Below are 25096 nucleotides of genomic sequence, written 5' to 3'. Positions count from 1 at the left end.
TCCTGTGAAAGGGTATATGGAAGACACATTTTCTGAAACTTTGAATGTCTGATAGCTACCTTCTTTCTTAACTATCTGGCCATTTTGAATTCTAGTTGGAAAATATTTTTGCTCAAAAGGCACTGCCTTCATTGTCTTCTAACTTCCAGTGTTTCCATTCTAATGTATGCTTCTTTATATGAAGTCTGTAGTCTGTTTTTTCTCTCTAGAAGCTTATAGGAGTTTCTTTCTCCATGTCTGAAACTTCACATTTCTGTGCTTGGTTTGGATCTATTTTTATCCACAGGGTTGGTCACTTGATGAACATTTTCAATCTTAAAAACTCAAGCATCTCTCAGTTCTGAAAAATTTTCTTCAGTAATTCCTTTGTTGATTTCCCCAGCCTCCCCTCCCACATTCCTATTTTCTCTTTCTGGAACTCTTATTATTACAGTGTGGGGCCTCCTGGGCTGTCATTTAATTTTCTTATATTTTCTCTATTATTTTCCATCCCTTTGACTTTATAATCTACTTTCTGGGAAATTTCTTCAATTATTATTTTCAAATCCTCCTCTAGGATCTTTCATTCTTATTATCATTTTTATATTTTAAAAAATCTGTTGTTCTCAAGTGTTCCTTTTTATAGCATTCTATACTTGCTTTATGGATGCAATATCTATTTTTAGCCCTCTGATAAAAATATTAATGATAGGGTTTTTTTTAGTTTTCTACTTGTGCTACAGTCTGCTTCTTACAAGTTGCTTTTTTCCACTTGTTCTCATTTGTCTTTCGTATTAGCTCCTCTCTTAAAATGAACAGTGATACTTCACTGTCTCCTTATATTTAAAAGTAGGAGACTAAAAACTGATGGAAGCTCTGTCTGGAGAGGTGGGGATTCACAACTGTGTCTTCACTGGCTGAGCAGTTTCACTGGGGTTCCCCTGAAGTTAGTACCTTTGGGTTCATTTTCTTAGGCTGGTCAGATTCCCCTGAGGAAGTTCTTCTGATCTCTTGACAAAAAGACAAGCACCCAGCTGTCGATGTTCTGGGAGCCGAGTGGAGGGAAAGGCTGCAATGCTCCAAATTCAGGATATTCAATTCTTCTGTGCTTTCATTACAGCAGCCCCATCCTCAGCAATGCCTGTATTCTCCAGCCCAGAGACCCCTGTCCAAACAGTAAACCTCCAACCTCCTGCCAGGGTTGGGGAAGGAGACTTAGGGGCTTTAACTGCTTCTGCAATGGACTTTTAACCATTTCTACTGTTTTTAGCTTCACTTCTACTTCCAGAGGTACCCGATATTGGCAATTATCTAGACTTTTGGAGATTTTGAGATATAAATCAAGTACTTCTCCAATTTCTCACTGCTAGCCTATGATTAGTTTTCTCTGGTTTGCTGAGATTACTAAGTATTTGTCTGAATTCTGGTTTCCAAAAATTGGTAGCTGTTATCTCTCCTGTTTTCTCTTCCTTATGGGTTTGCCTTTTAAAATGCTCTCTGCTGACAACTTAGTGGCATTTCACAATTTAGGGGCACTAAATGAGTATGTTTAATCACCCACTTTTAACCAGATGGGGGATTAAAATTTATATAATTTATACTTACCCATGCTTACATATCATTAAGCATCTATACACATATGTTATATTGATCCACTGACCATGTCTGTGCTGGTAATATATACTTCTGCTAAAATCAATTCCAAAGATATTTATAAAAACATAACTATTAATTCCAGACTTAAGCTAAAAGTGAAAAGAGGAGGGGTATCTTGGATCTGTGGGTATGTTAAGTGTTTTGTATATGTAGTTTTGTGTTTTGAGGTGGAGCTTAGAGAAAAGCAGCTCTGTAGCTTTCTAAAAAATACAAAGTAACCACAGTACACTTCAGAGTTCCAAGGACAGAGGACGATACTTAGAGTGTTGTGCTGGAATCATACCACACTACAGTATTATTGTATGCTATTTCTGATATAAGTTAGTACAGAAGACATTACAAAAATTTAGCTTTAAAAATAATCTTTATATATTTGTTCTTTAAATATCGCGGGGGGGGGGGGGTGTAATGGGTAATAAAGAGATTCAATTGTTGTTCTATAAGCCTCCAGGTAAAAGATAAGATGTCAAAACACAGAAAGAAAATGTTTGACAAAACATGATAAAATAGACTTTACATAAAATTCAGTTGAAAGGGAGAAAAACACCCGAACACATTTATAATGTCAGTTTCTCTAGAAGAAAAGAAACTCCAACAAAAAAACCCTTCATGATAGAAACAAAGTCCAGTTGAGTCAGTAAAAAAAAAAAAAAAATTGGTCAGAAAGATTATTTACACCCTAGAATGTTTACAAGTTAATGTGCAGAATACGAGAAATCAAGCATGCTTCTTATCTTGATGAAAGGAGGTAGCAGCTCCTACAGTTATCTCTGAGACTGGGTGGGCTAAGATCCATGAGTGTCACAATAATATAAAAATAAACATCTTATTTGAAAGAAATAGGATCTAATGAACCTATAAAACTGAGGACAGAAGTTGTGTGGAAAACATTCAGATGGAAAATTAGCACTGTGTGTTCGGCCTACAAGATTATTAAACCCCACTAAGGCTGTAGATGAGGCTGGTAACCACTATGGACTGGAACCTCTACCATCTGCAGGACAAATCACTAGGCCCGAGGGAGACAAATAATGGTGAGACAGAATGTTCCCAGGTCTAGCCACGCTGTTGCAAAAGGTAAAGTTTTCTTCCTTTCCATGTACCACAGCTTTTTTTTTATCTACTCCTCTACTGATGAGCACTTGGACTGCTTCCAAATCCTGGAGAACATTCTGCTAAGTGAAATAAGCCAGTCAGAGAAAGACAAGTACCCTATAATTTCACTCATATGTGGAATTTAATGAATAAACTGAACAAACAAGCAAAATAGTGACAGATTCATAGATAGAGAGCAGGCAGACAACTCGGGGGGCGTGGTGATATGGGGTTGGTGTGAAGGGATTAAGCAAAAAAGGGAAAAAAGGAGAGAACTCATGGACAGGGACAACAGTGTGGTGATTTCAGGGGGTGGAGGTGGAAGAGGGCATGGGGGAATAAATGGTGATGGAAAAAATAAAATAAATAAAAATAAAAATAATAACGATGAGACACAATTAAAAGAATAAGAGAATAGGCGAGAACACCAGGTCAGGAGCCAGGACAATTTGACAATCTGAGAAAAACTTTTGTAGATTAAGAAAAGGTAGTTTTACTTCTACTAAGTTTTCCAACTTGAGGAGAACAATTCACACCACTTTTGCAAAGGCAGAGGGAGAAAGATGGACAGGAAAAGAAGACGTGGTTAAATCATGACTCTGGGGGAAACTCAGAGTAAAAATAATGTTTATGACAGTGTTAAAAACTGTAAGCTTGAAAGTCTTGGTGAGCAAGTCATTTCTCTTGCTGTCACTGTATGACTGGTTTTCACTAAGTAGTTCTCTCACATTAACCAGTCACTGGAAGAAATCTTATTCTATGTAGAAAAGGTCTAATATATATAACTGAAAACCATAGTTCTAATATTAGCATGTATACTGGGTTGAACAGTCTCTCTCTAAAATTCATGTTTACCCAGAACCTATGAATATGACCCTATTTGAAAACAGGGTCTTTGCAGATGCAATCAAATTAAGATGAGTTCGTACTGGATTAGGGTAGACCCTAAATTCAGTGACAGGTGTCCTTGTAAGGCAGGGGTGGGGAAAGTCCGGTGTACGGCGCGCAAAATCCTTTGGTCTGTCCCTGCCAGGGCAACCACAGGTGGGGCTCAAAATTCAATAAGTCTAGGAGCTTTTTTCATAGCTAATTTTTTTTTTTTTAATATATCTTTATTGATTTCAGAGAGAGGAAAGAAGAGGGAGAGAGAGAGCTAGAAACATCAATGATGAGAGAGTCATTGATCGGCTGCAGCCCGCAACCCGGGCATGTGCCCTGACTGAGAATTGAACCCTGATCGCCTGGATCCTAGGTCGACGCTTAACCGCTGATCCACGCCCGGCCAGGCATAGCTAATTTTTAGTTGATAATTTTGTATGGCCCGCAAATGACGTTATAAATATCCAAATGGCCCTTGGCAGACACAGAAACACACACAGGGAAGAGGGCCATGTGAAGATGAAGGCAGAAATCAGAGTGACGCAGATACAAGTCAACGAACACCAAGGGTTGCTGGCAACCACCAGAATCTAGGGAGTCAGGGAATATTCTAACCTAGCGCTGTGAAAGAGAACAGGGTCCTGATGAACCTTAGTTTCAGACGGTCTCCTCCACAATTGTGAGAGAATAAATCTCCACTGTTTGTGGTACTTTGTTATGTCGGCCATAGGACACGAATACCACATGCTGAATAAACGTAATTTACTGCCCTGGCCAGTGCCAGTGTGGTTAGAGCATTGGCCTATGAACTGAAGGGTCGCAGGATCAATTCCAATCAAGGGCATGTACCTCGGTTGCAGGCTCGATCCCTGTCCCTGGTTGGGGTGCATTTGGAAGGCAACTAATCGATGTGTCTCTCACATCGATGTTTGTTTGTTTCTCTCTCTCTCTCTGAAAAAGGAATGGAAAAAATGTCCTCAAGTGAGAGGATTTTAAAAAAAAGTAATTTACTTCTTTTATTAAACAAATATTTATTGAGCACATATCACATGCCAGGCACACTTAGGAGGTACTGAGGTTAGATTTTATATATGTTCTCTCAGGCATCATTTTCAATACTGGCTGCACAACTATGACACTACAAGCAAATATTTAATCATCAGTCTAAAATAATTTGAAATTCTAAAATCATGAGACATAAACTTATAGTCTGTGTAGAGTCCAATTGGCTAATTTTAAAAATCTTATACAAAATGAGTAATTTATTAAGTGAAATAGTATTTATTACCTTTATCTTGATGAAATTTTACATTTATTAAAAAGAATATATCAAAAGAGCATTCCAAAGCCCCTTTTATAACTGAAATTTGGTTTAAATTACAGCTTTTCTTTTTTTCATTTATTCTAACTTACTCCATTTATATACATTTTCTGAGGAACATATTTCAAACTGATTTTTAGATATGTTTCTTACTCCTTTCAAAGATATAAAATTTAGGTTTCGAAGGGAAATAGCTGAGATAACAAAGAAGCAGATTTAATGCATTAAGTAATTTAAGGCACAGGTGACTGATCACTGAGTCACAGTTTAACTTTTTATTAATAAATAATAAAACCTAGAGTTACCCTAATAATCTTCAGGAAGACATCTTCTTTTTCATATTTAGAAGAAAACAGTCAATCATATGCAGGCAGTTGCTGGATAAACTGAATTCTATTATTTTCCCATAACTCTAAAAGTTACACTGTAAATCTCTTTATTAATACTACATTGAAAACAAGTAGCTACAATCAGGTCTTAGTCAATTTTTCTTCTGAATATGGCCCAACACTGATTGATGGTTTCAAGTATTTGAAAAACACTTGCTACTTACTGATTGATACAGAGAATAACATTTTTACTGAAGTATCTGTTTGAAATTTAGGATAAACAAAGCAATCAAGAAAACAGATAATATCCCTATAAAAACCCAATATAGTATCATTTTAATATAATGTCAAATGATGATATGAATATCTTACATCACCTTGAATGCTAAAAGAAATAGATTTTACTTATGAATTTCAAAATAACAGGTTGGCTTCAGACACTCACAGTATAAAGGCCCTTTGTTTCTTCTTTCATTTTAGGGATCTCAAGAAGCAGAGCCCAGACTTCACCTCGGAGCTGGAGCGGTATCCCTTTGTAAATTCTCCTATGAAACTTATTTAAAAGAAACATAAATTGAAGTTATGAACTGAAAAAGCTTCGACTGGTCCCTTAAATCAAATTAATATTTGTTAGTCTTTTATTTTCAAAGTATCCATGATAATTAATGACACATTTTAACATGGTACAGCTGGATCCTATCATCTCTACTTTTCAGATGTTAACAGTGAGACATAAATGCACAAAGTAAGAAAATAAACAAGAAAATGTTAAATATGCCTAGTACATTAGTATTTCCATACCATTCATTACAAAGGTGTTCCCTAAGTGGCATGAAAGCATCATCAGTGCTTTTACTAAGTTGTGAGCATCTGATTTACACATTCCCTGTTGATATATAACTACACATTTTCTCCCTTTTAATCCATACACCTAAAAGGCTCCAAATAGCAAAAAGGTTGCCTTGTGCCAAAAGCATCTTCATGGAGTGTAGACAGTGCTATTAATCCCTACTCTCTTTCCCACCACCTTCTCACCTCCTCTCTGGGGCTCTCTAGAACACAGCAAGCCCCTACACCTCCTAATGTCAGTTAATTCCACCCACAATCTTCGGTCCTCTCTCCCCTCCCCCCCTTCCCTCTTCTCCTTTCAATTCTTAACAATTTCTTCAGGAAAACCTTTTTCCTTTTCTTAATGACACTGATCCTATCTGATCAGACAAAAATAGTGATAAATCTCCACCAAGAAGGAATATTATCAGTTTTGAATGAAATTAGCTATAAAAATCAGTATTGCCAACTCTTTGGTTCCTTGAAAGTACATTGCTGCCCGGCCGGGCGTGGCTCAGCGGTTGAGCGTCGACCTGGGATCCAGGCGATCGGGGTTCGATTCCTGGTCAGGGCACATGCCCGGGTTGTGGGCTCGATCAATGACTCTCTCATCATTGATGTTTCTGTCTCTCTCTCTCTCCCTCTCCTTTCCTCTCTCTGAAATCAATAAAGATATATTTTTTTTAAAAAGTACATTACTAATGCTCTAAGAATCACTCAATATACTTCTCCATCCTGTAATTATATGTTTTTTCTCAAGGCTAATTATTCAAAATAACATAAAAACCTGTTATGGTCATTACAAAGTTTGCATAATGAAACTGGGAAGCTTAAAAGCAGATGTGGACATGATTAAGCAAATTATGGCAGATACCTTAAGGAGTGAGGTGAGAATAAGTACATAATTACCTTTATGATCAAAATTAATATATTTAAATGCTATGGCTAAGAAAATAAGATGCAAATTCTAATAACGGAAATGTTGGTGAACTATGAATAAGTGGAGTTCAACTTCTACCACTACACTACTTAGATTTTTAAAAACTAAAGCTTCAGTAACTCAGACATGATGTAGCGTAAGAAACTTTGATTAAATGGTTTAAAATGAGTGACACTATAAAGCAACTTTTACTGTGAAACAGTGAATACTGTTTCAATTAGATAATTGATTCAATTAGATAATTACATAATTTCAGTTTTGTTCTTTCAGTATAAACATAATATGCCTCAAATTTGAAATTTCAGCAGATAGTGACTAAAATCATAAAAGTTTTAACGTATGCAGCAGCTCTAACTGGAAGAATATATTCAGAAAGGCTGTGTAAACTACTCTGCTACTTGTAACATTTCCCACTTACTAAACATTTACCACCATTAATTGCAAACTGAATGTGGTAAAAAAAAAAAAAAGCAAGTGATTTATTTTCCTAAAGTTTGTCATCTATACTCACCTCAAAATCATAATAAACTTTTAAAGATATATTATCCACTAGAATTTACTTCAAAATATCTCCTAAATTTCTAGAGGGAAGGTGCTACACTATAAGAATCTGATATAAAAATCAGAAAGTGTGGAAGTTATTGCAAATGTAAAAAGTGAAATTTTAATAGTCAAGTGGAATATAATAGCAGATGAACAGACTGACTTTGATAGACTTAAATCTCCATTAAGCAGATGTTTTTCAATGAGTAAAATAAGAGCTCCGACATGTATTCTTAAACTATATTACTTAAAAAGCCTTTTGACATTTTCTTGCTGTCATTCAATTCTGCATTCAACAATCAGACATACATTACTGTCTATTATTTATCCTAAAGTTTAATTGAGATTTAGAAAAAGAAAAAAAACAACATCAAATTGCCATGATAAATTGGGAATAAATATAGAGAAATATCAGTAGCAATAAAAAATTAATGGTCTCAGTGCTACTCCAGGGTTAAAATGAACAATTAGTCACATATGGAAAAGGCTGAAAACAAACCATTGGTACATTACCACTATCACCATCAACAGTAACAATTAAAATCAACTTTTAATGAGCATTTACTATGCGCAGAAAACTTTTTAAAGTTACAGAGAGCTATCTCATTTTATCATATTGAGATGTTATCCCAATTTTATAGATATTGAAAGTAAATCACAAAGAGGTTGAATGGCTTATCAAACAGCATATATAAGATGTTACCAGTTAGTAAAAAATACTGATTTTTACATTTTATAAAAAAACAAAGACTATATTTCAAGACCATGGTGCATACAGTATCCATTGTTCTGCTCAACTGGACTTATTTACTAAAATACATTTAACAGGAAAATATTAAGGAAATCCAAGAGCAAAAACCACTGAAATAATGATAATAAAAGTGTACCTAGCCCAGCTAGGCATGGCCCAGCAGTTGAGCTTCAACCTAGGATCCAGGAGATCGCAGTTGGATTCCTGGTCAGGGCACATGCCCGGGGTTGCGGGCTCGATCCCCAGTCAGGGGCGTGCAGGAGGCAGCTGATCAGTGATGACTCTCTCATCATTGATGCTTCTATCTCTCTCTCTCCCTCTCCCTCTCTCTGAAATCAATAAAGATATACATACATATAAAATTGTACCTAAAACTTAAAAGTAATATAAAAGGTGAATCTGGAATTCAAGCTGTGAGGGGTAATGAAATGAAGCGTGCACAAAAGTCATAAATAAGTGAAAACAATACAGATAGAGAATAGGCTGCTAGAGGAGAGGAGGGGAGTAGAGGGGCTGGGCGAAAAAGGTGAAGGGATTAAGCAAAAACAAAACAAAAAACCTCATAGACACAAACAACAGTATGGTGGTGACCAGAGGGAAATGGGGGTGGGGGAAGACAGAATAGGGTAAAAAGGGGATAAATGGTGACAAAGGAGACCTGACTTTGGGTGGTGAACAGACAATATAATATACAGATGATGTATTATAAAATTGTACACCTGAAATCTATATATCTCTATTAACCAATGCTACCCCAATAAATTCAAAATTAAAAAACAAACAAAAAAGGAAATGATGAGACTCTAAAATAAAAATTTTAAATTATGCTTATTATTTTTCAAACATTTGTACTGTGATATGACAGACTGACTTACAGTTACATCTCTTTTCTCACAAATTTTTAACTATCATAGAAATTTTGTAAAACAACATAGATAGTACATCAAAGCACAGCAGTCGTAGTAAAATGTGCTTATTCTCCAGAACAATAGTCCAGTTTACATCTGTTAAGGATCTTTCAATGGACAAAGTAGTGTCTCATTTTCTGTAACAACTCAGGAAACCAAGGTACAGAGAAGTGGTTCGCCCAGGTTAGAGAATTCACCTTCTTACTCCTACTTCAGGGTATTTCTGCCAAATTGCACTATCTCCTAGAGATTATAGCTTTATTAAAGTAGCAGAATTTATCAGCAGAAGGTGACAGCTGATTGCCCCAATTCATAAATGAAAATCATTAATTCATTCATTCATTCGAAAAAGAAACTGTAACGACTGCCTGTTTTGTGGCCAACACTTACAAGGCACTATGACTACAAACATGAAAAAGTTCTGTGGAGCTCATAGTGTGGTGGGGAAGATAAGTATGTAAGCAGATAATTATAACATAAACAGATAATCCTTTATAATACAATAAAGCCACATACACTAATTGCTATCAGAGCTGAGCATCCCACTCTGATGGGAGAAGTTGTGATGGAGATAGATTCCCCCAGAAGTGGGCGAGGGTGGTAAAAGGAGAATGGTAGGCACTACACTGTCTAGATTTACAGAAATAACATCAGGGGGTCATCAGTCCTCATGTAGTAGGACTCGTGAGATTCTAAGGGGAAACCAGAAAAGGTTTATGGGTAAAAGTGGTGGGGGTGAGGGCAGTTAATCTCTGGTGGTAGTCACTTTTTATTGATTCAACACAGTGCCTCTCATCCTGAGACTGTATTAGAGGTACTGTAACGAAGGGAGGGAGGGATACATTCTGCATGAGAGTTAGGAAAGGTTTCGCTGAGACAAGATGACAATAAACTCAATACTGAGGATACATAGGGATTTGCCAGGAAGGGGATATGAAGGTAGGAATGAGGGTGAGGATTATGATGAATCAAACAATAATAACAATATTAATAACAATTTACCCTAACATTTTCAGATTATTTATTAGGAGCCAACGTATCTGTTTCTAGATCAGCAATTTTCAACCTTTTTGTCTCATGGCACCCATACACTAATTACTAAAATTCTGTGGCACACCAAAAAAACATATTTTTTGCCAATCTGACAAAAAATAGGTTTAATTTTGATTGATTTACAAAAAATAATAATAGTAATTACCTACCCTTTTGCTCCAAGATGACTTTTTAAAAAATCAGGTGCCTATATTTGTATATAAGGATTTCTGGTACCAAGAAATAACCAATCAGACACAAGCTTATTACGGGATGTCACCAATAAGATACAACTCTATTATATGACCTATACATTTACAGTTCAAGACAGGGCATTCATACCAGATGGTTACTGTGTTGGCTGTTGTCACTTTTGTACTTGACCATCTAAGGCAGCGATTTTCAACCTTTTTCATCTCATGGCACACATAAACTAATTACTAAAATTCTATAGCACGCCAAAAAATATATCATATTTTTTGCTGATCTGACAAAAGAAAATTAGGTATAACTGTGATTCATTCACAGTGAATGGCTATTGTTGTGTTGGCTGTTGTCATTTTCTATTTGACAATCTAAGGGAAAAGAAGTCAGTGCCCCCACTAGTCAGATATTGCATGTTTTAAAAATTATTGCTGCAAACCAGTTGAAAATCAGTGTTCTAGATAAATTTATTCCTTGTAATATTACTACATTCCTAAAGAGGTAGGTACCATTATTATCATCCCAACGTTAAGGATGAGAAAATTAAGATATAGAAAGATTAAATAACTAGCTCAAAGTCATTCTAATACACTGGAAGAACTGAAATTTGGTTAGTCTGACTTCAGAGGCCATAGTCTTAACAACCATGATATAGAACTACTACATGTTGGAGTTTAACAACATATTTTAATATTCCAATTTGAAAAGTACTATCTTTAAAATTCTGTTACAATTTTATAAGTATAATATATATAATCTTTAAGAAGAAAAAATAAGGTTATCTGAAATCTACCCTTGTTTTCAGTATATTTGTTCACTTGCCAATAAAATCAAGCACTCTAGTTCTTCCCGCACAGGCACACACCTCCTAAACTCTAAGGGACCCCATGAGACTTGCAACCAGGACAGCAATGAGCAGAGGCAGCTCGTCCCAGGCTAGTCCCCTGAACTTGATCCCAAGGTTTCCTTTTCTCTGACTTCCCAGAGAAACAGGGCAGCCCAGTCTAGGCTTTTCTGTTGCTTCTTCTATGCTAACCCCTTTCTTGTTTTATTGTGCCTAGCTTTAATAAATGTTCCCTCATAGTCATCTGGACGTGTGTGAAATTATTCCTGCACGAAGTCAAGAACCCACACACCAAGGGCCAGGTCCCCTTTCCTGTAACATTTCGGCGACTAGAGATGGTACTTTCTTTCCGGAGCCTACACAACCAAGCTGGCTCACTTGCGTGACTTGGATGGTCTTATCGTGATGAAGAATGGCAGGATTCCAGAGAGGAGCCCACCTAAGACCACCTTACAGACTTGGACCCAGGCTAGGTACCAGCAGGGGCCCATTGTGCCCCACAGGCTCCTGGATTTGTATCGGGTGAACTTGGAATTTCAGACCCCCGTTTTTACAAGGTCTCACTTTGGAAGCCCATCTGTACCACTGCCTCCTGAAGTGAGACTGAACTAACTTATTTTCAGGACTAAATAACTGAGTCAATGAAATATGGAGCAATCTACTAACTTTGCTTCTGAAATAATACAACACTTCCATATCAAGATGATGATGCTTCAAGGATTCCAGCCTTTCCCTATTTTGGAAAAATCAATTGAGAGACTCTCTGTTCCAGTCTCTGATCCCATTTCCTTGGCTCTCTTAGATCAGGCAGGGAGAGACTTCCACATCCTACATAGGCAGGGACCACAACCCTTGTCAGCAGGAAGCAATTTCTGAAGACAGACCATCCCCCTCATCACTTCTAAAAGATTTTAGGGATGGAAGTCTCTGAGGGGGGAATGAGACAGGCCAGTAAGCCAGGACAAGTGGAATAGGGAAGCTGAGACAGATTGTTAAACAGCAATTGGCAGCCAGTTAGTAAATCCTATCTTCCCTAAACTAAGGACACTTGAGAGTAAACAGTTTGTGTTAGATGGGCCAGGCACAGAAACTCACCAAGGCAAGAAGCCCCGGATGCCTAGCAAGGGGCAAAACTGGGAAAACAAGAACTTTGTCCCTAGGGAACCTATCTTCCCCCAGCATATCCCTGGTCATGCGGTTTAGGCCCCCTGAGCATTCCCTCTCTAAAGATAACATCTAGTCCTCAGTTGTATTTCAGCTCCAGGCCGGATAAGAGTGGCCGTGGCTGCTTCAGGATCAGATACATTGACTAACGGCCCCTTGCCCTGGCACCAACCAACAGGTGGAGACCACAGCCCTGAAAGAGCACACCTGGAAAGCTGATGAATATTCCATTGAGATACTCCCCTGAAACGGTCCTTAAAGAGAGAAATAAAAGGACCCAGTATGCTCTCCCTTTGGGGAGCATCCCCCTCCCGATGCCGCATTACTTTTCCCTTCTTCTTCCCACGCAGGGACGCATCTCCAAACTCTGGGGACCACATGAGACTTGCAACCACAACAGCAATGAGCAGAGGCAGCTAGTCCCCTGAACCTGACCCCAAGGTTTCCTTTTCTCTGACTTCCCAGAGAGCCAGGGCAGCCCAGTCTAGGCTCTTCTGTTGCTTCTTCTATGCTAAGCCCTTTCTTGTCTTACTGTCCCTAGGAAGTTCTACTGTTCCCAGCTTTAATAAATGTTCTCTCATAGTCAAAAAAATAATAAAATAAAATAATAAAATAATATAATATAATAAAATCAAGCACTCTACTTCAGTCAGATAATTTAAAAATCCATCAACTAAAAAAAACACACTTTCCATTAATTCACCTGTTTTCAATACCTCTTTCAAACCTGAGTGATTCTGAAACAGTGATAAGTGTGCCAGTCCACGTCATCATGGCTGCCAGTGAGCAAACCTGTCAGCACAGCAAGTCTGATTCAATTCTGTAGGGACTTTCACAACTACAGTGTACACGATGAAGCTCAAGTTCACTTCAGAGCTGCTGATGCTCCTTACTGCCTCCCCATTTTCTATAATCATCCTTGCTCCACTGGTTCCTTGATCTCTGCCTCCAAATAGACAAGAGGCTCCCAAGTTGGATCTAAAAAAGTTTTAAACCATCCACAGGCCCTCCTGCCTCTTATAACTGCATTCTATTTCCCTCTGACCTCTTACTGACAAACACCAAAAGGAAAAGCTAGTGTGAAAGATGGTACAATGAACGAGCCCCTAAGTCTGGCCATATGATATCTTGCTTAAATTTTGTTTCTAAACATGATGCGTCCATTTCCCCATCAGTAAAATAAAATGCTGGCTAGTATGAGTCCATTAGTTATTTGACCAACAAAGGCCCATTCAGTTATTTGATCAAGAAAAAAAAAAGTGTGTCTGTAGTCAGTATCCTGCTGTGACTTAGCTCAGACGTCTTACATCATTAGTTAAATCAGAATGAGCTACACTTAACAGAGATAATGTCATTTAACAGACTATATTTTAAAAATGCATACTATTGTACATAGGGGGCAGTCACTATGAGAACACACAGTCAACACAAACAACCTTAATGGAAACTTTTCATCAAAGTCTGTATCCTAAAAATCCAAATATTCTCTATGAGGGCTATATTTTCATTTCAAGATATTTCTACAAACTTCTTTGTATTACTACTTTATAAATAAGGAATCTGTGGAGAGAAAACTTATACCCATTCCTCTTAGAGGAGAAGAAAAATACATGCCACTTTTTTACTTCAATGCAATTTAAAAGTAGGTATGATTTGAAAGCAGCAATTCTTTTAGAAGGTGCATTCTGCTTCATACCAAATTGGACCTTATATATCATCCAATAATTCTAGCATTATGATTGTGGGAAAGTGCTTTAAAATTATACATCAAAGAAATAGTTCTGTTAAAATCTAACTGGGAACTAAATTAGCCAGAGTTGCTGTGCAGAATAATAGCCCAGTAGAATTGCTTATTTTACAGAGGCTTATATGCTATAATAGATATATGCATACTAGACAAGAACATAAAGCCATATAACTCTACAAATATTTTATTAGACTGAATGTGAGAGTAAAGCATAGGTGCAATGCACCAAAATTTACACTGTAATTACCACTTGAGCAATCTTTCCACAAAGACAAAAAGTTAAGTACAGTTGTCAACTTTAGGCCAATGTGAGAGACACAGTAAAATATTACACAAGAGCACAGGCATTGTAACTAATGCTCTACTTTGAACTGATTCCTCTTAAAAACATTTTGACTTCCAACCTAATGCTCAAACGCACAGATAATGAAATCAGCAAGGAACTCACTCCTGATGAAAATAAAACAGAGACTAATAGACTTTAAAGAAGGATACTTAAGATGCTCAAAAAGAAAAGTGCCTTTAGCATTGTGAGATGCCCCAGGACAAAAAGATTTCCATGGTTAAATAAGTTTCATGCAATATAAGGTCCCTCTTAAAAGTTCCTACCACATGTTATAATATTAAAGACTCTCAAAAGCCCTGTAGTAAAGAAACATTGCTTAACTATGTTTAGCTCTGATTTTTCCAACTTTATTCAGCCAGAGAGCCTTTTCTCGTGTAATGATAAGCAACACTTACATGCTTTACGTGAACTAACATTTAATCCTCAAAATAACTCTGAGATGTAGGTGTTATTATTATCCCCATTTTACAGATGAGCAAACTAAGTCAGAAAAAGGTAAAATACCTTCCCCCAGGTCGCATAGCTACTAAAGTGGCGGAGCTGGAGTCTGAACCCAGGATAGCCTGGCTTCAGAGTCTGTTGCTAACCATTAGGCAATTCTGCTTCTATGTAATATTCATTAGAATCTAAGAAACTGATTTCTTTCCCTGGAATCCTTATTGGCAAATGCTGACATACAGCAACTTATATCTATGCAAAAAGGAAAGAAATAATACACAGAAAAAAAAGTGTGAGGAAACAGAAATCCCAAAAGTTAACTCACTTGTGTTTTGCTGTAGGTCTATGAAGATTTCTTTTTTTCCTTAAAAAAAATTTTTTTAAAAAATATCTTTATTGATTTCAGAGAGAGGAAAGGAGAGGGACAGAGAGAGATAGAAACATCAATGATGAGAGAGTCATCAATGATTGAGCCTACAACCCGGGCATGTGCCCTGACCGGGAATTGAACCCCGATCGCCTGGATCCTAGGTAGACGCTCAACCGCTGAGCCACACCCGGCAGGGCTAAAAAAAATTTTATTGTCCAAACTTTCTTCAAAAAACTAACAGCAGTAGCGAACACTTACTGAATGGTTACTTTCTGCAAGGTGTGTGCTGAGTGATGTGTGTGCATTCATCACTTACTTTCCATCCCTTTGAAATGGGTGTGATTATCTCTATTTCACTATGAGGAAGCCAACACTTAGATTGTCAGCCGTTCTCAAAGCATGGTCCACGGGGTCAAAGCTGTTCTAATAATAATAATAAAATGTTCATTGCCTTTTTCACTGTAGTGACTTTTGCACTGTAGCAGAAAAGCAATGGTCATAAAACTACTGGCACCTTGACACAAACCGTGGCGTTAGCAGCACTACACTAGTGGTCACAGTATTCTCCACTCACAATTTAATACAAGTCAGTTTTCCTTAAGATGAAGCAGTAGAAATTATTAATTTTATGAAACTTCAATTCTTGAATACACATCTTATTAATATTCTGAGCAATGACATGGGAAGTACACACAGAGCACTTTTCTGCACATCCAAGTACAATCAATGGTGGCCTCAAGAAAAAGCACATACAAAATTGTCTGAATCATGACCTGAAGCTACTGCTTTTTTCATTAAATATCTTATTACTTGAAAGAATGACTGGCTAACCCAACTATAGTTACCAGATTTGGATATTTAACATTTTCTCAAAAATAAATGAAACCTGTCACTTCAAGGAAAATATCTGATAGCATTTGGTGCCATTGATAACATTCGACCTTTCAAGCAAAATTAGAAAATTTCCACCACCATAAACTTCACAGTTCACTAATATTTAAAGACTTCCTGGTGAGATTGGTGGTGATATTAATAAGTATGTATTTTTTAATTGGTTTAAAACTGTGCACAAATTCAATGCAGGGCAAAAAGATTTAAGGGGAGGTTTGCTAGAAGATTCTGGAAAAAAAAGATCGCTCCTATTTCAGGAAAGAGTTCAGAAGCCAGTCCTCTTTTTCTGAGCAGTGTGACATGTGAATATGAAGCCTGAAACTACTGCAATGATTGTGATCCCAAAGGGAAGCAAGCCTCAAGGTGAAGCTGAGACTGCAGAAGGCAGAAGAGAAGTGAAAAGAAATTAAGTCACCGGCAATGTAATTGAGCAGCTGGGTTAAACCACTCTTGAACCCAGCCTACCTCTGGACTGCCCAACACACATCCTCTTAATTGCTGAAACCAATATGAATTGGGCATTCTGTTCCAACATAAAGATTTCTAATTTGAGGCATTCCATTAAATTAAATTTAAAAAAATTTTTTTAAGAATATGAATGCAATAGTCTTATAATTAAAGAGGAACTTTTACTGGGAAAATCCACATTGAATTTGTATAGTTTCACCAGGAAGTAACATTATTTTTAATTACCTTTTCAGTGTTCTTGTATTTTTCCCATCCTTTTAGCATTTTCAACCATTTAGCAGTTCTTTCAATTTCCAGGTTCTTTTGCTAAAATAAAATTGAAATTTACTGTTACTATTTGTTCAAGGCTTCTTTACTTACAAATTTCAAAACAATGTCAAAGAAAATGCTGCTAAAAAAGGACTACTGAAAGAGTTATGCTATATTAGATAGCAAATATCCTATCTTACTTTAAAGGTTATATTAATTTTACAGTTATATCAATAGTATTTTGTAGTGAAAATTAAAGATACACAGGAGGTACTTCATTGGGGTAGGTAAACAGAAAGGAATTGTTGAAATTTTCCAACAGGCTGTATTCCACAAATTTAAACCAAAATAAAATTTTTAAATATTTTGAAATATCTTTTATGAAGCAACAAAAACACAACTTCAAAATTCCATTCTCTTCTCCCCCCTCCCCCCGCCCATTTTACTGAATTCTAGCATCTTAATGTTTTCAGTGACAGAGTTGGTTTATAAAAAGAAGAACTGGGTATTTACTGATTTGCGGATTAATTATCACTGTGCTAGTGAAAAATTCACAAAAGTAAGTAACATTTCCTGCCGAAAAATGACGTTTGCCATTTGCTAAGGGTGGCTGGTGTGGAAACAAGCTGTGGCAGGTGCTGTGACACAGGGACGGGGGGGGGGGGGGGGTAAGAGGAAGGCCATGGTGGAAGGAGCCATCAAACCCACCGAGGGATGTCAGAAGATGAGTCTGACCTAAGGAATGGGAGGATTATCAGGATTTTCATCACGTGCAATGTGGGAAAGAATATTTTAAGAAGCATGGGTACACGCAGTTATGAGATAATTCAGCATTAGATGAGGCTGAATGAAAACAGTCTTGTATGTCACACTAAATTGGGACTTGGGGCAAAGCTGGGGAATGGGGAAGGTGATACAGAAAGTGCTCCTTCCTCACTTCTTTGGTTGCCAGGAGAGGGATATTGTTTTCCTAAGTAACTGGGTCTGCTGTCCAATCTCCTACTCACTCCTAAGGTGGTAGAGTGACTACCTGACTAGTAATTTTAGAAAAAGAACTGGGCATACAGCCCTCATTCCCTTTTCTTGGGAGCCCAACAACTCTCAGAAGGCACATTTGTTCTCCATCCTTTCAGGCAAGAAAAAACACCTCCTCAGCCAAGAAGTCTGTGGTGACTTTTGCCCATGACCAGGTGAGCAAGTCTGTTTCCGTCCAGAGTTCAGCACCAGGATGCCTGCACACCTAACCCACTCTCTCCCCTGACCATCCTATTCCTGGAAGGCTGGCATGTTTGCTGTTTCCCCACTGCCCAGAACAGTGCTGGGCACAGAGTAGGTACTTAATTATTTCATTTTCATGAGAAAAAAACCCTAGCATAATTTTTTCTTATAAGTGAGCTGAGATTCTGCTATTTCGTTCATTTTTCTCAACCCCCACACTTTCTTTTCTGAAGGCCTCTGTAAGTATAAGCAATGGTAATGGAAGACTCACAGGAAAGAAAATTATTCTGAGAATACATTTTTATGCTCGGAATGCACGCTCACTACAACCCTATGAAGTAAGCATAGTCATTCTCATTTTACAGATAAGGATACAGAGGCACAAAAGAGTTAAGCAACTTGTCCAAATTCCCCCATCTAGTAAGTTCAAGTCTGAAGGGGGGTTTGAAGTCAGGCAACTTGGTTTCAGGACCTGAACTTTTAGCCCACACCTGTGTCTCTTGCTTCCATCGTGTCCGCGCCCTAGCTCAGGCAATTGCACTCCTGGATGAAAGCAGTAGCTCCTAGCGACTGTCTGTAATGCAGCCCCAAACAGAAAGGTGGCATATGCCCACCATCAATACTTTCAGATTTAAAATAGGCATGAAATCCCAAAGGAAACCCTGAATTTAGGGAAAGATTCTTACCAGTAAGAATATTTTTATAGAATTTTATTTTTAGGTATATATTTTCTTTTTTAAAAATATATCTTTAGTGATTTCAGAGAGAGGGAGGGAGGGAGGGAGGGAGGGAGGGAGGGAGGGAGGGAGGGAGGGAGGGAGGGAGGGAAACATCAATGATGAGAGAGCCATCATTGATTGGCTGCCTCCTACCCGCCCCTGACTGGGGATCGAGCAGCAATCCAGACATGAGCCCTGACAGGGAATCGAACCTCGATCTCCTGGATCATAGGTTGATGCTCAACTGCTGAGCCACACCCGACTGGACTTTAGGTATATTCTTTTTTTTCTTTTTTAAAATATATCTTTACTGATTTCAGAAAGAGGAAAGGAGAGGGAGAGAGAGAGATAGAAACATCATTGATGACAGAGTCATCATTGACTGGATTGAGCCCACAACCCAGGCATGTACCCTGGCCAGGAATTGAACCTTGATCTCTTGGATCCTAGGTCGATGCTCAACCGCTGAGCCACGCCTGGCCAGGCTAGGCATATTCTTAAAGCTTGTTAATTAACTCTTTATAAAAATTTTGATCAGTTTTTCATAATAAAACATGATCGCTTGTGAGCAAAAGGTATTGTTATAAATTCCACTTTTCAAAAGACTTAACATATTCTTCATTATATTATTAGTGATAAAATGTGCAGATGGTTCTAGAAATATGTTTAATTTTAAAACTCAGTGGGGCACTGAAATCTAATTAATGTTCCTGCTAAATGTGACTTTAGAGAAGACCAAGCTCTGAAAAATTAAGAGTGATCTAAGCTGCCATTTGGTGTTTTTTGTTCCTCTGCACTTCCTTCCCTGACTTCTTCAAAGCATAGCCCTCTTCTCCACCAACAGAAAAGCACCAAATAATTCAAGCCAACCCAAGAGCATAAAAACACACTCTGCCAGGAACAACCCTGCTGAGATCTAGCCTGTCTCTTGCTGACTTTCATTTTTATAACTATGAATTATCAATCACTTTAAGAAGTAGTTATTCTTTTTTTGTAATACCACTCTTTTGTATTCTAATGCTTATCATATATATAGATTATTTTAAATGCTACAAATTTTCACATGCAAGGACAAAACACACACACACAATTTTAAGAACTGTTAAAAGTGATTTTCTTTCCCCTGCAGCAAAAAACAAAAATGATACACCTTGAGAAAAGCTCCCAGGCTATAGGATTTTAAAATCATATATCAGTAGTTGAATCAGGTTTAAATGTTAACTCCATGATACAGTCAGTTCAACTACACCAGACTTGAATGCATGTGAATACCTTTAACCCACTTTCATGAACTTATAATTAATGGATAAAATATACTTTATCACCAAACATGCTACAGCTGACTATTCCATAATTTATGGTAAAGTAAGAAGTAACTGAAAACCATGTGACAAATGTGAACTCAAGTGCTCTAGAAAAATTGCCTGAGGAACAACATCTTGCCATGGACTAACACCAACATAAACTAGAACATAACAGCAAGTGAGAACTTCATCCTACAAGTTCAGCAAATACTTGAAACTCAACATATCCAAAACTATTTCCCTCACCATACTGCTATTACCTTCCTCTTCCCTTTCATAAATTAACAGTGTCACTACCCACTAAGTCAAACAAACTAGAACCTTAAGTTGTTTTCAGTCTTCACTGCGCCTTCCTTCCGCATCCACACTGCCCTCTGCTGGTCCCAACCATGCCTCGTTTCCACCCTCTCCTCTGCCCTAGTTCAGGCAATCCTAATTCCTACATGAAAACATTGATGCCTTACCGGTAGCCTGACTGTCTTGAAAAAAGCCTCCACACTGCCACCACAATTTTTAAAACATGTCCCAGTTTAAAGTCCTTCAGTGGCTACCCCTTCATCATCTACAAAAAAAATGTTCAAACTTCCATATGGATAATCTTCACAATATGGCCCCAACTCACCTTCCTGCTACTTTTATAGTTCGGCCACTTTGAACTATTTGTCATTCCCAACACACGAAGTGTTTTCGTGCCTTTTTGACCAATGTTGCTATTCATCTGCCTGTGTGGTCTTCCTCACCATCATTTGGCAAAATCCCATGCATCCCCTCAAGACCCAGTCAGATGTCAAAGGTCTAGAACCTTTCCCAAATGTCTCCATGCTCCAAGCAAAATTAACTGTTTCCTTAGCATTTCATGGCATGGACTAAGGACCCAGGCAGCCTGCGTTCAAATCCTAGTTCTGTCCCTTTGTATCTATAGTTTCATCTGTAGTTTCAAGTTAGTTAATCTTTCTGTATCTTAATTTCCTTCTCTATAAAATGAGAACTGTTATGATTATTGTTATAGCACCTATCACTCATGCTTTGGTTGGCTTAAATGCCCAAAACATATTATTAATATTAAAGTATGAACTCCTGAGTACAAGAACCATATCATATATTCCTCTTCTTCTTTCATCACCTAAAACAGTGCTTGGTATATAAGAAATGTTAAATAAACATTTTAAAGTTAAACATCATTTACTTTAAAATGAAAAGTAAGCAGCACTAAGTAGCAATTAATAGCATATGTAGCAATTAATAGCATAATATGCTTCACCCAAATCCACTAATTATTACATTTTGCCTGATTTCATCTATTTGTATTGGGGTGGTTTTAACTGATCTATTAGAAAATCACAGACAGCATGAACATTTCATCTCCAAATATTTCAAGTATGTACCACCTCAGCAAAAAAATCACATTGTCATATATAATCAGTGTATCACTATCACACACCCCAAAAATTAAAAATGGTTTATTATTATCTAATAAACAGTCCATACACCAAATTCCACACTTGTCCCAAAAGTGTTCTTCATAGCTCTTTGGGTTGGATGCAAAGGGAGATTCAGAAACCAATCACAGGTCATGCATTGCCTTTACTGGTTTTTTGTTTTACTTTGCTTTACTCTGGGACAGTCCTCTGTCCTATTTCTGTCTGTCATGACACTGACATTTTTTAAAAGTCCAGGCCACACTATCTGGATTTGTCTGATCATTTCTCCTGTGTTTCGGCAGGAATCTGACACAGGATATGTTGTGTCCTTCCCATGACATCACATCAAGTGGTGTCTTCCAAATAGAGAGCTTCCATTTGGTAACTGTTAAGTAATATGTGTGGTACACTTAGAGACAATGTGGATAATCTGTTCCGTAACAACTCTACTCAGTGGTCTTACCATCCATTGATAATTCCTGTCTGAATCCATTCTGATTCTGATGGTGGTAAAATGATGCTTGGGTTTTTTTCTCATTCTATGATTCCTTCTATATGATTAACTGACATTTTTCTATTAAAAAGTTTTTCCTTTCTAGCGGCTCCACACTTTTTAATATCACTATGGTACAAAGGACTATTTTATCAATGTGTTATAATCTATTACCATCATTATTCTTTTTGAAGTTCAAATTGTCCCAGGTTTAGCTGACCCTTCTTATTTGGTTGGAGATTTCTCCCTCTAAGTGCATTCTTTAGATATACCCTATTTGGCACAAAATAATTCTGGCTCACTTTATACGTTTTCTGCCTAGACCTACACCAGCATTTCTTTAAGAAACAGTGGTTCTTTTTCATGGGAAATGATATTCAAAAACTAAGATCTGGGTACTAGATATGCTCATCATTGCAATTTTTAAAATCATATAGGAGACCCTAGCATAAAATTCTACTCCCCTGAAGATATCAGAACATATATCAAAAGGAAGATGAGGCAGAGGTCTTAGTCTCCATCCTATATTCTCTATTATTTCACCATTACCTCCATTATTTCTTTTTCTCCATTTCCTCCACTGACGACAAAAACGGTACACTGTTGTATACTTTTCTTCCCAAGGGTTGTTTTCAGCCAAGGACTAAACTTCCATTTGAAGTGTGCAATCTGATACTCGATTATCTTAAACTGTTGTCCCCTCCGAGTCATGACTGCCCCCTCCTATTTGGTCAAGGAGGATGTAAGTACTAAAACTGAAGCCAGTATATTTTTTGTTACCTCTCAACTTCCAGTGATCTAGATACATTTTTAACCATGTGCAGGACCAGTAAGCACTTAACAACTGTTGATCACCCACATAGTATTAACTTCTGTTCAATCTGGTCCAAGGCTCCTCCCACTATTAACATGATTAATAATCCAGACAGTAAAGGCTAAACATATACACAATGCATGGATGGATATTAAATAGCCTTCTCTTCTAGAATAAGAAATCTTAGCACTTTAATGAAGTTTAAGTCTTCGGGTGTTTTTATGTCTCTCCTATTTGAGTATTAGGATGCCTGACAGAGGATCAAGTTGACCAGAGACAGGCACACCAGACCTCACCAGCAGAGGTCAGGAGAGGACAAGAAGAAGAAAAGCTTTGTGTTGACAGAATAACACTGAGAAGTCAATCGGTCAACATATTTTAAGATTTCAAACCACATAAAATTAAAATACAGTTTCAAAAGATATGAACAGGCTCCAATATTTGTAAGCCATGCAAAATACTGCACTACATAAAGGAATAGATGAATACGTGAAAATGCATAGTCTTACATTACATATCCTTCCCTCCTTATTAAAAACATCAATAAGCTCAAAGAAATAATATAACCCTCTATTAATATTGTTCTCTGCAGAGTAAACATAATAAGTGTGTTTTTTATTTGTTTAACTGTCTGTTTGGAGGAATCCATAGCACTTTGCAAACATCAATCCTAATCCTCTTACGCGGAACTATCCTTATTTTAAAGAGAGAATTGCCTTCTGTAAAGTAATACATTGACAAACCTGACACTAAAGCCATGATTACTTGACTATGTGTTAGTGTACAAGCTTCCCAAATGGCAATAAGTGTATGCTTCAAGTGTACACTTTGTAAAAATTAGTAAACACTTTAGACGTTAGCAAGGCTATCATTTCCATTGATTTTATTCAACAAAGTCATACATGTAGTATTTTTTCTTAGTTTCCTAGAATGGCAGAGCTTGGCCATTAGGACTGGGCAGTTACTGACGAATATATAAACTAAACTTAGACCAGAAAAATTGGAGGAAATCTTGATAAACTGAAAAGTTTTTGGCCTTATACTGCTCTGCATGTGTCTAAAGTTCTCCCCAAACCATAAAAGGCAGGTCACGCAACATGAGAGCAGTTTATGCACAAAGGGAATACTGGGATCTCAATCAGCAGCCTCAGAACCCTGCCTGTCTCTCAATAAAAGACTGACAAATGAATATAAAATTATATCTTCTGTTAAATTTTTAAGGTGTGCATATATCATTTTTTAGTGATTTCCTATTGTATTAAACTCTTGAGATTAAATAACCAATTAATTACAACCTTGAATGCATTATATGAACAAATATCTTTTAGAATGGAGTCCTACAATACTGTCAACATTAAAAAATTTTTAATAAAAAAAACAATAAAGTATTTTTTAAAAGTCTACCTAAAGTGTGCATCCTCCACTAGTTTTTGTCTTATATGTCTTATTTTCTTTACTATCACATTTCTTAAAACTGTATCACGGGTTCCCAGTCTTTGGGACTTTCTGGGCTAGGAAATTGTTTTTAAAAGGAGAGGAGGTGGGCATTGGAGAGAGAAGTCAATACTGAGTTGCCAGGTTTCTATTTTGCCAAATACAGGTGGTATTTTGTTACAAGATATCTTCCAACTCTTCTCTCCCTGATTTCTCAAAAAGGGTATTTAACATTCAGAGATAATCTGAGCCAGTCTTCGAATCAACATATTTAGTTATAAAGCAGTCATTACATTCATCTGGTCATTCATTCAGACACCAGTTACTGCACACATACTAACATACAATGTACACTACTCCAGGTTCTAGGGATAGAGCAGTGAACAAAGTGGATTAAAAAAAGTCCCTCACAGAGATTACAGCCTAGTGAGGAAACTGACAAATAAGAAAGTAAGTAAAATATTTACTATGTGAAATATGTGCTAAAGAGAAAAATAAAGGAGGGAAGTGAATAATTAGTGGGGGACAATTCTTGATTTTAGAAATGATGGCCAGGGAGGGTATTTTTCTGAAGGTGACATTTGAGACTTAAAGGAATGAGGAACTGAGACTTGTCACAACCTGGGGAAGAACACCCTGAGACAGGAAACAGCCAGTGCAGAAGGCCTGATAGAAGGGATGTGCTGGGCATGCTCAAGCAGCACTAAGGGG

General features: G+C 37.3%; 1 protein-coding gene across 4 annotated transcripts in view; it reads right to left on the bottom strand.

Moving 5' to 3' along the window:
• Nucleotides 1-25096, bottom strand: part of USP6NL (USP6 N-terminal like) — a 167639-nt gene that overhangs the window by 34279 nt on the left and 108264 nt on the right. For all 4 annotated transcript variants that reach the window (XM_087825699.1, XM_087825696.1, XM_087825703.1 and 1 more), the window contains 2 exons: nucleotides 16959-17039; nucleotides 5705-5812 (listed from right to left, as the gene is read on the bottom strand). In XM_087825699.1, the coding sequence (XP_087681825.1) occupies nucleotides 5705-5812; nucleotides 16959-17039 (189 nt within the window). The remainder of the gene's footprint in view (nucleotides 1-5704; nucleotides 5813-16958; nucleotides 17040-25096) is intronic.

The sequence above is a fragment of the Miniopterus natalensis genome, chromosome 1 (genome assembly GCF_054644295.1).
Source record: "Miniopterus natalensis isolate mMinNat1 chromosome 1, mMinNat1.hap1, whole genome shotgun sequence".
In the NCBI taxonomy this organism is placed as follows: Eukaryota; Metazoa; Chordata; class Mammalia; order Chiroptera; family Miniopteridae; genus Miniopterus; species Miniopterus natalensis.
The sequence above is the reverse complement of the archived record's forward strand: the minus strand, read 5'-3'. Positions and strand labels throughout refer to the sequence as shown.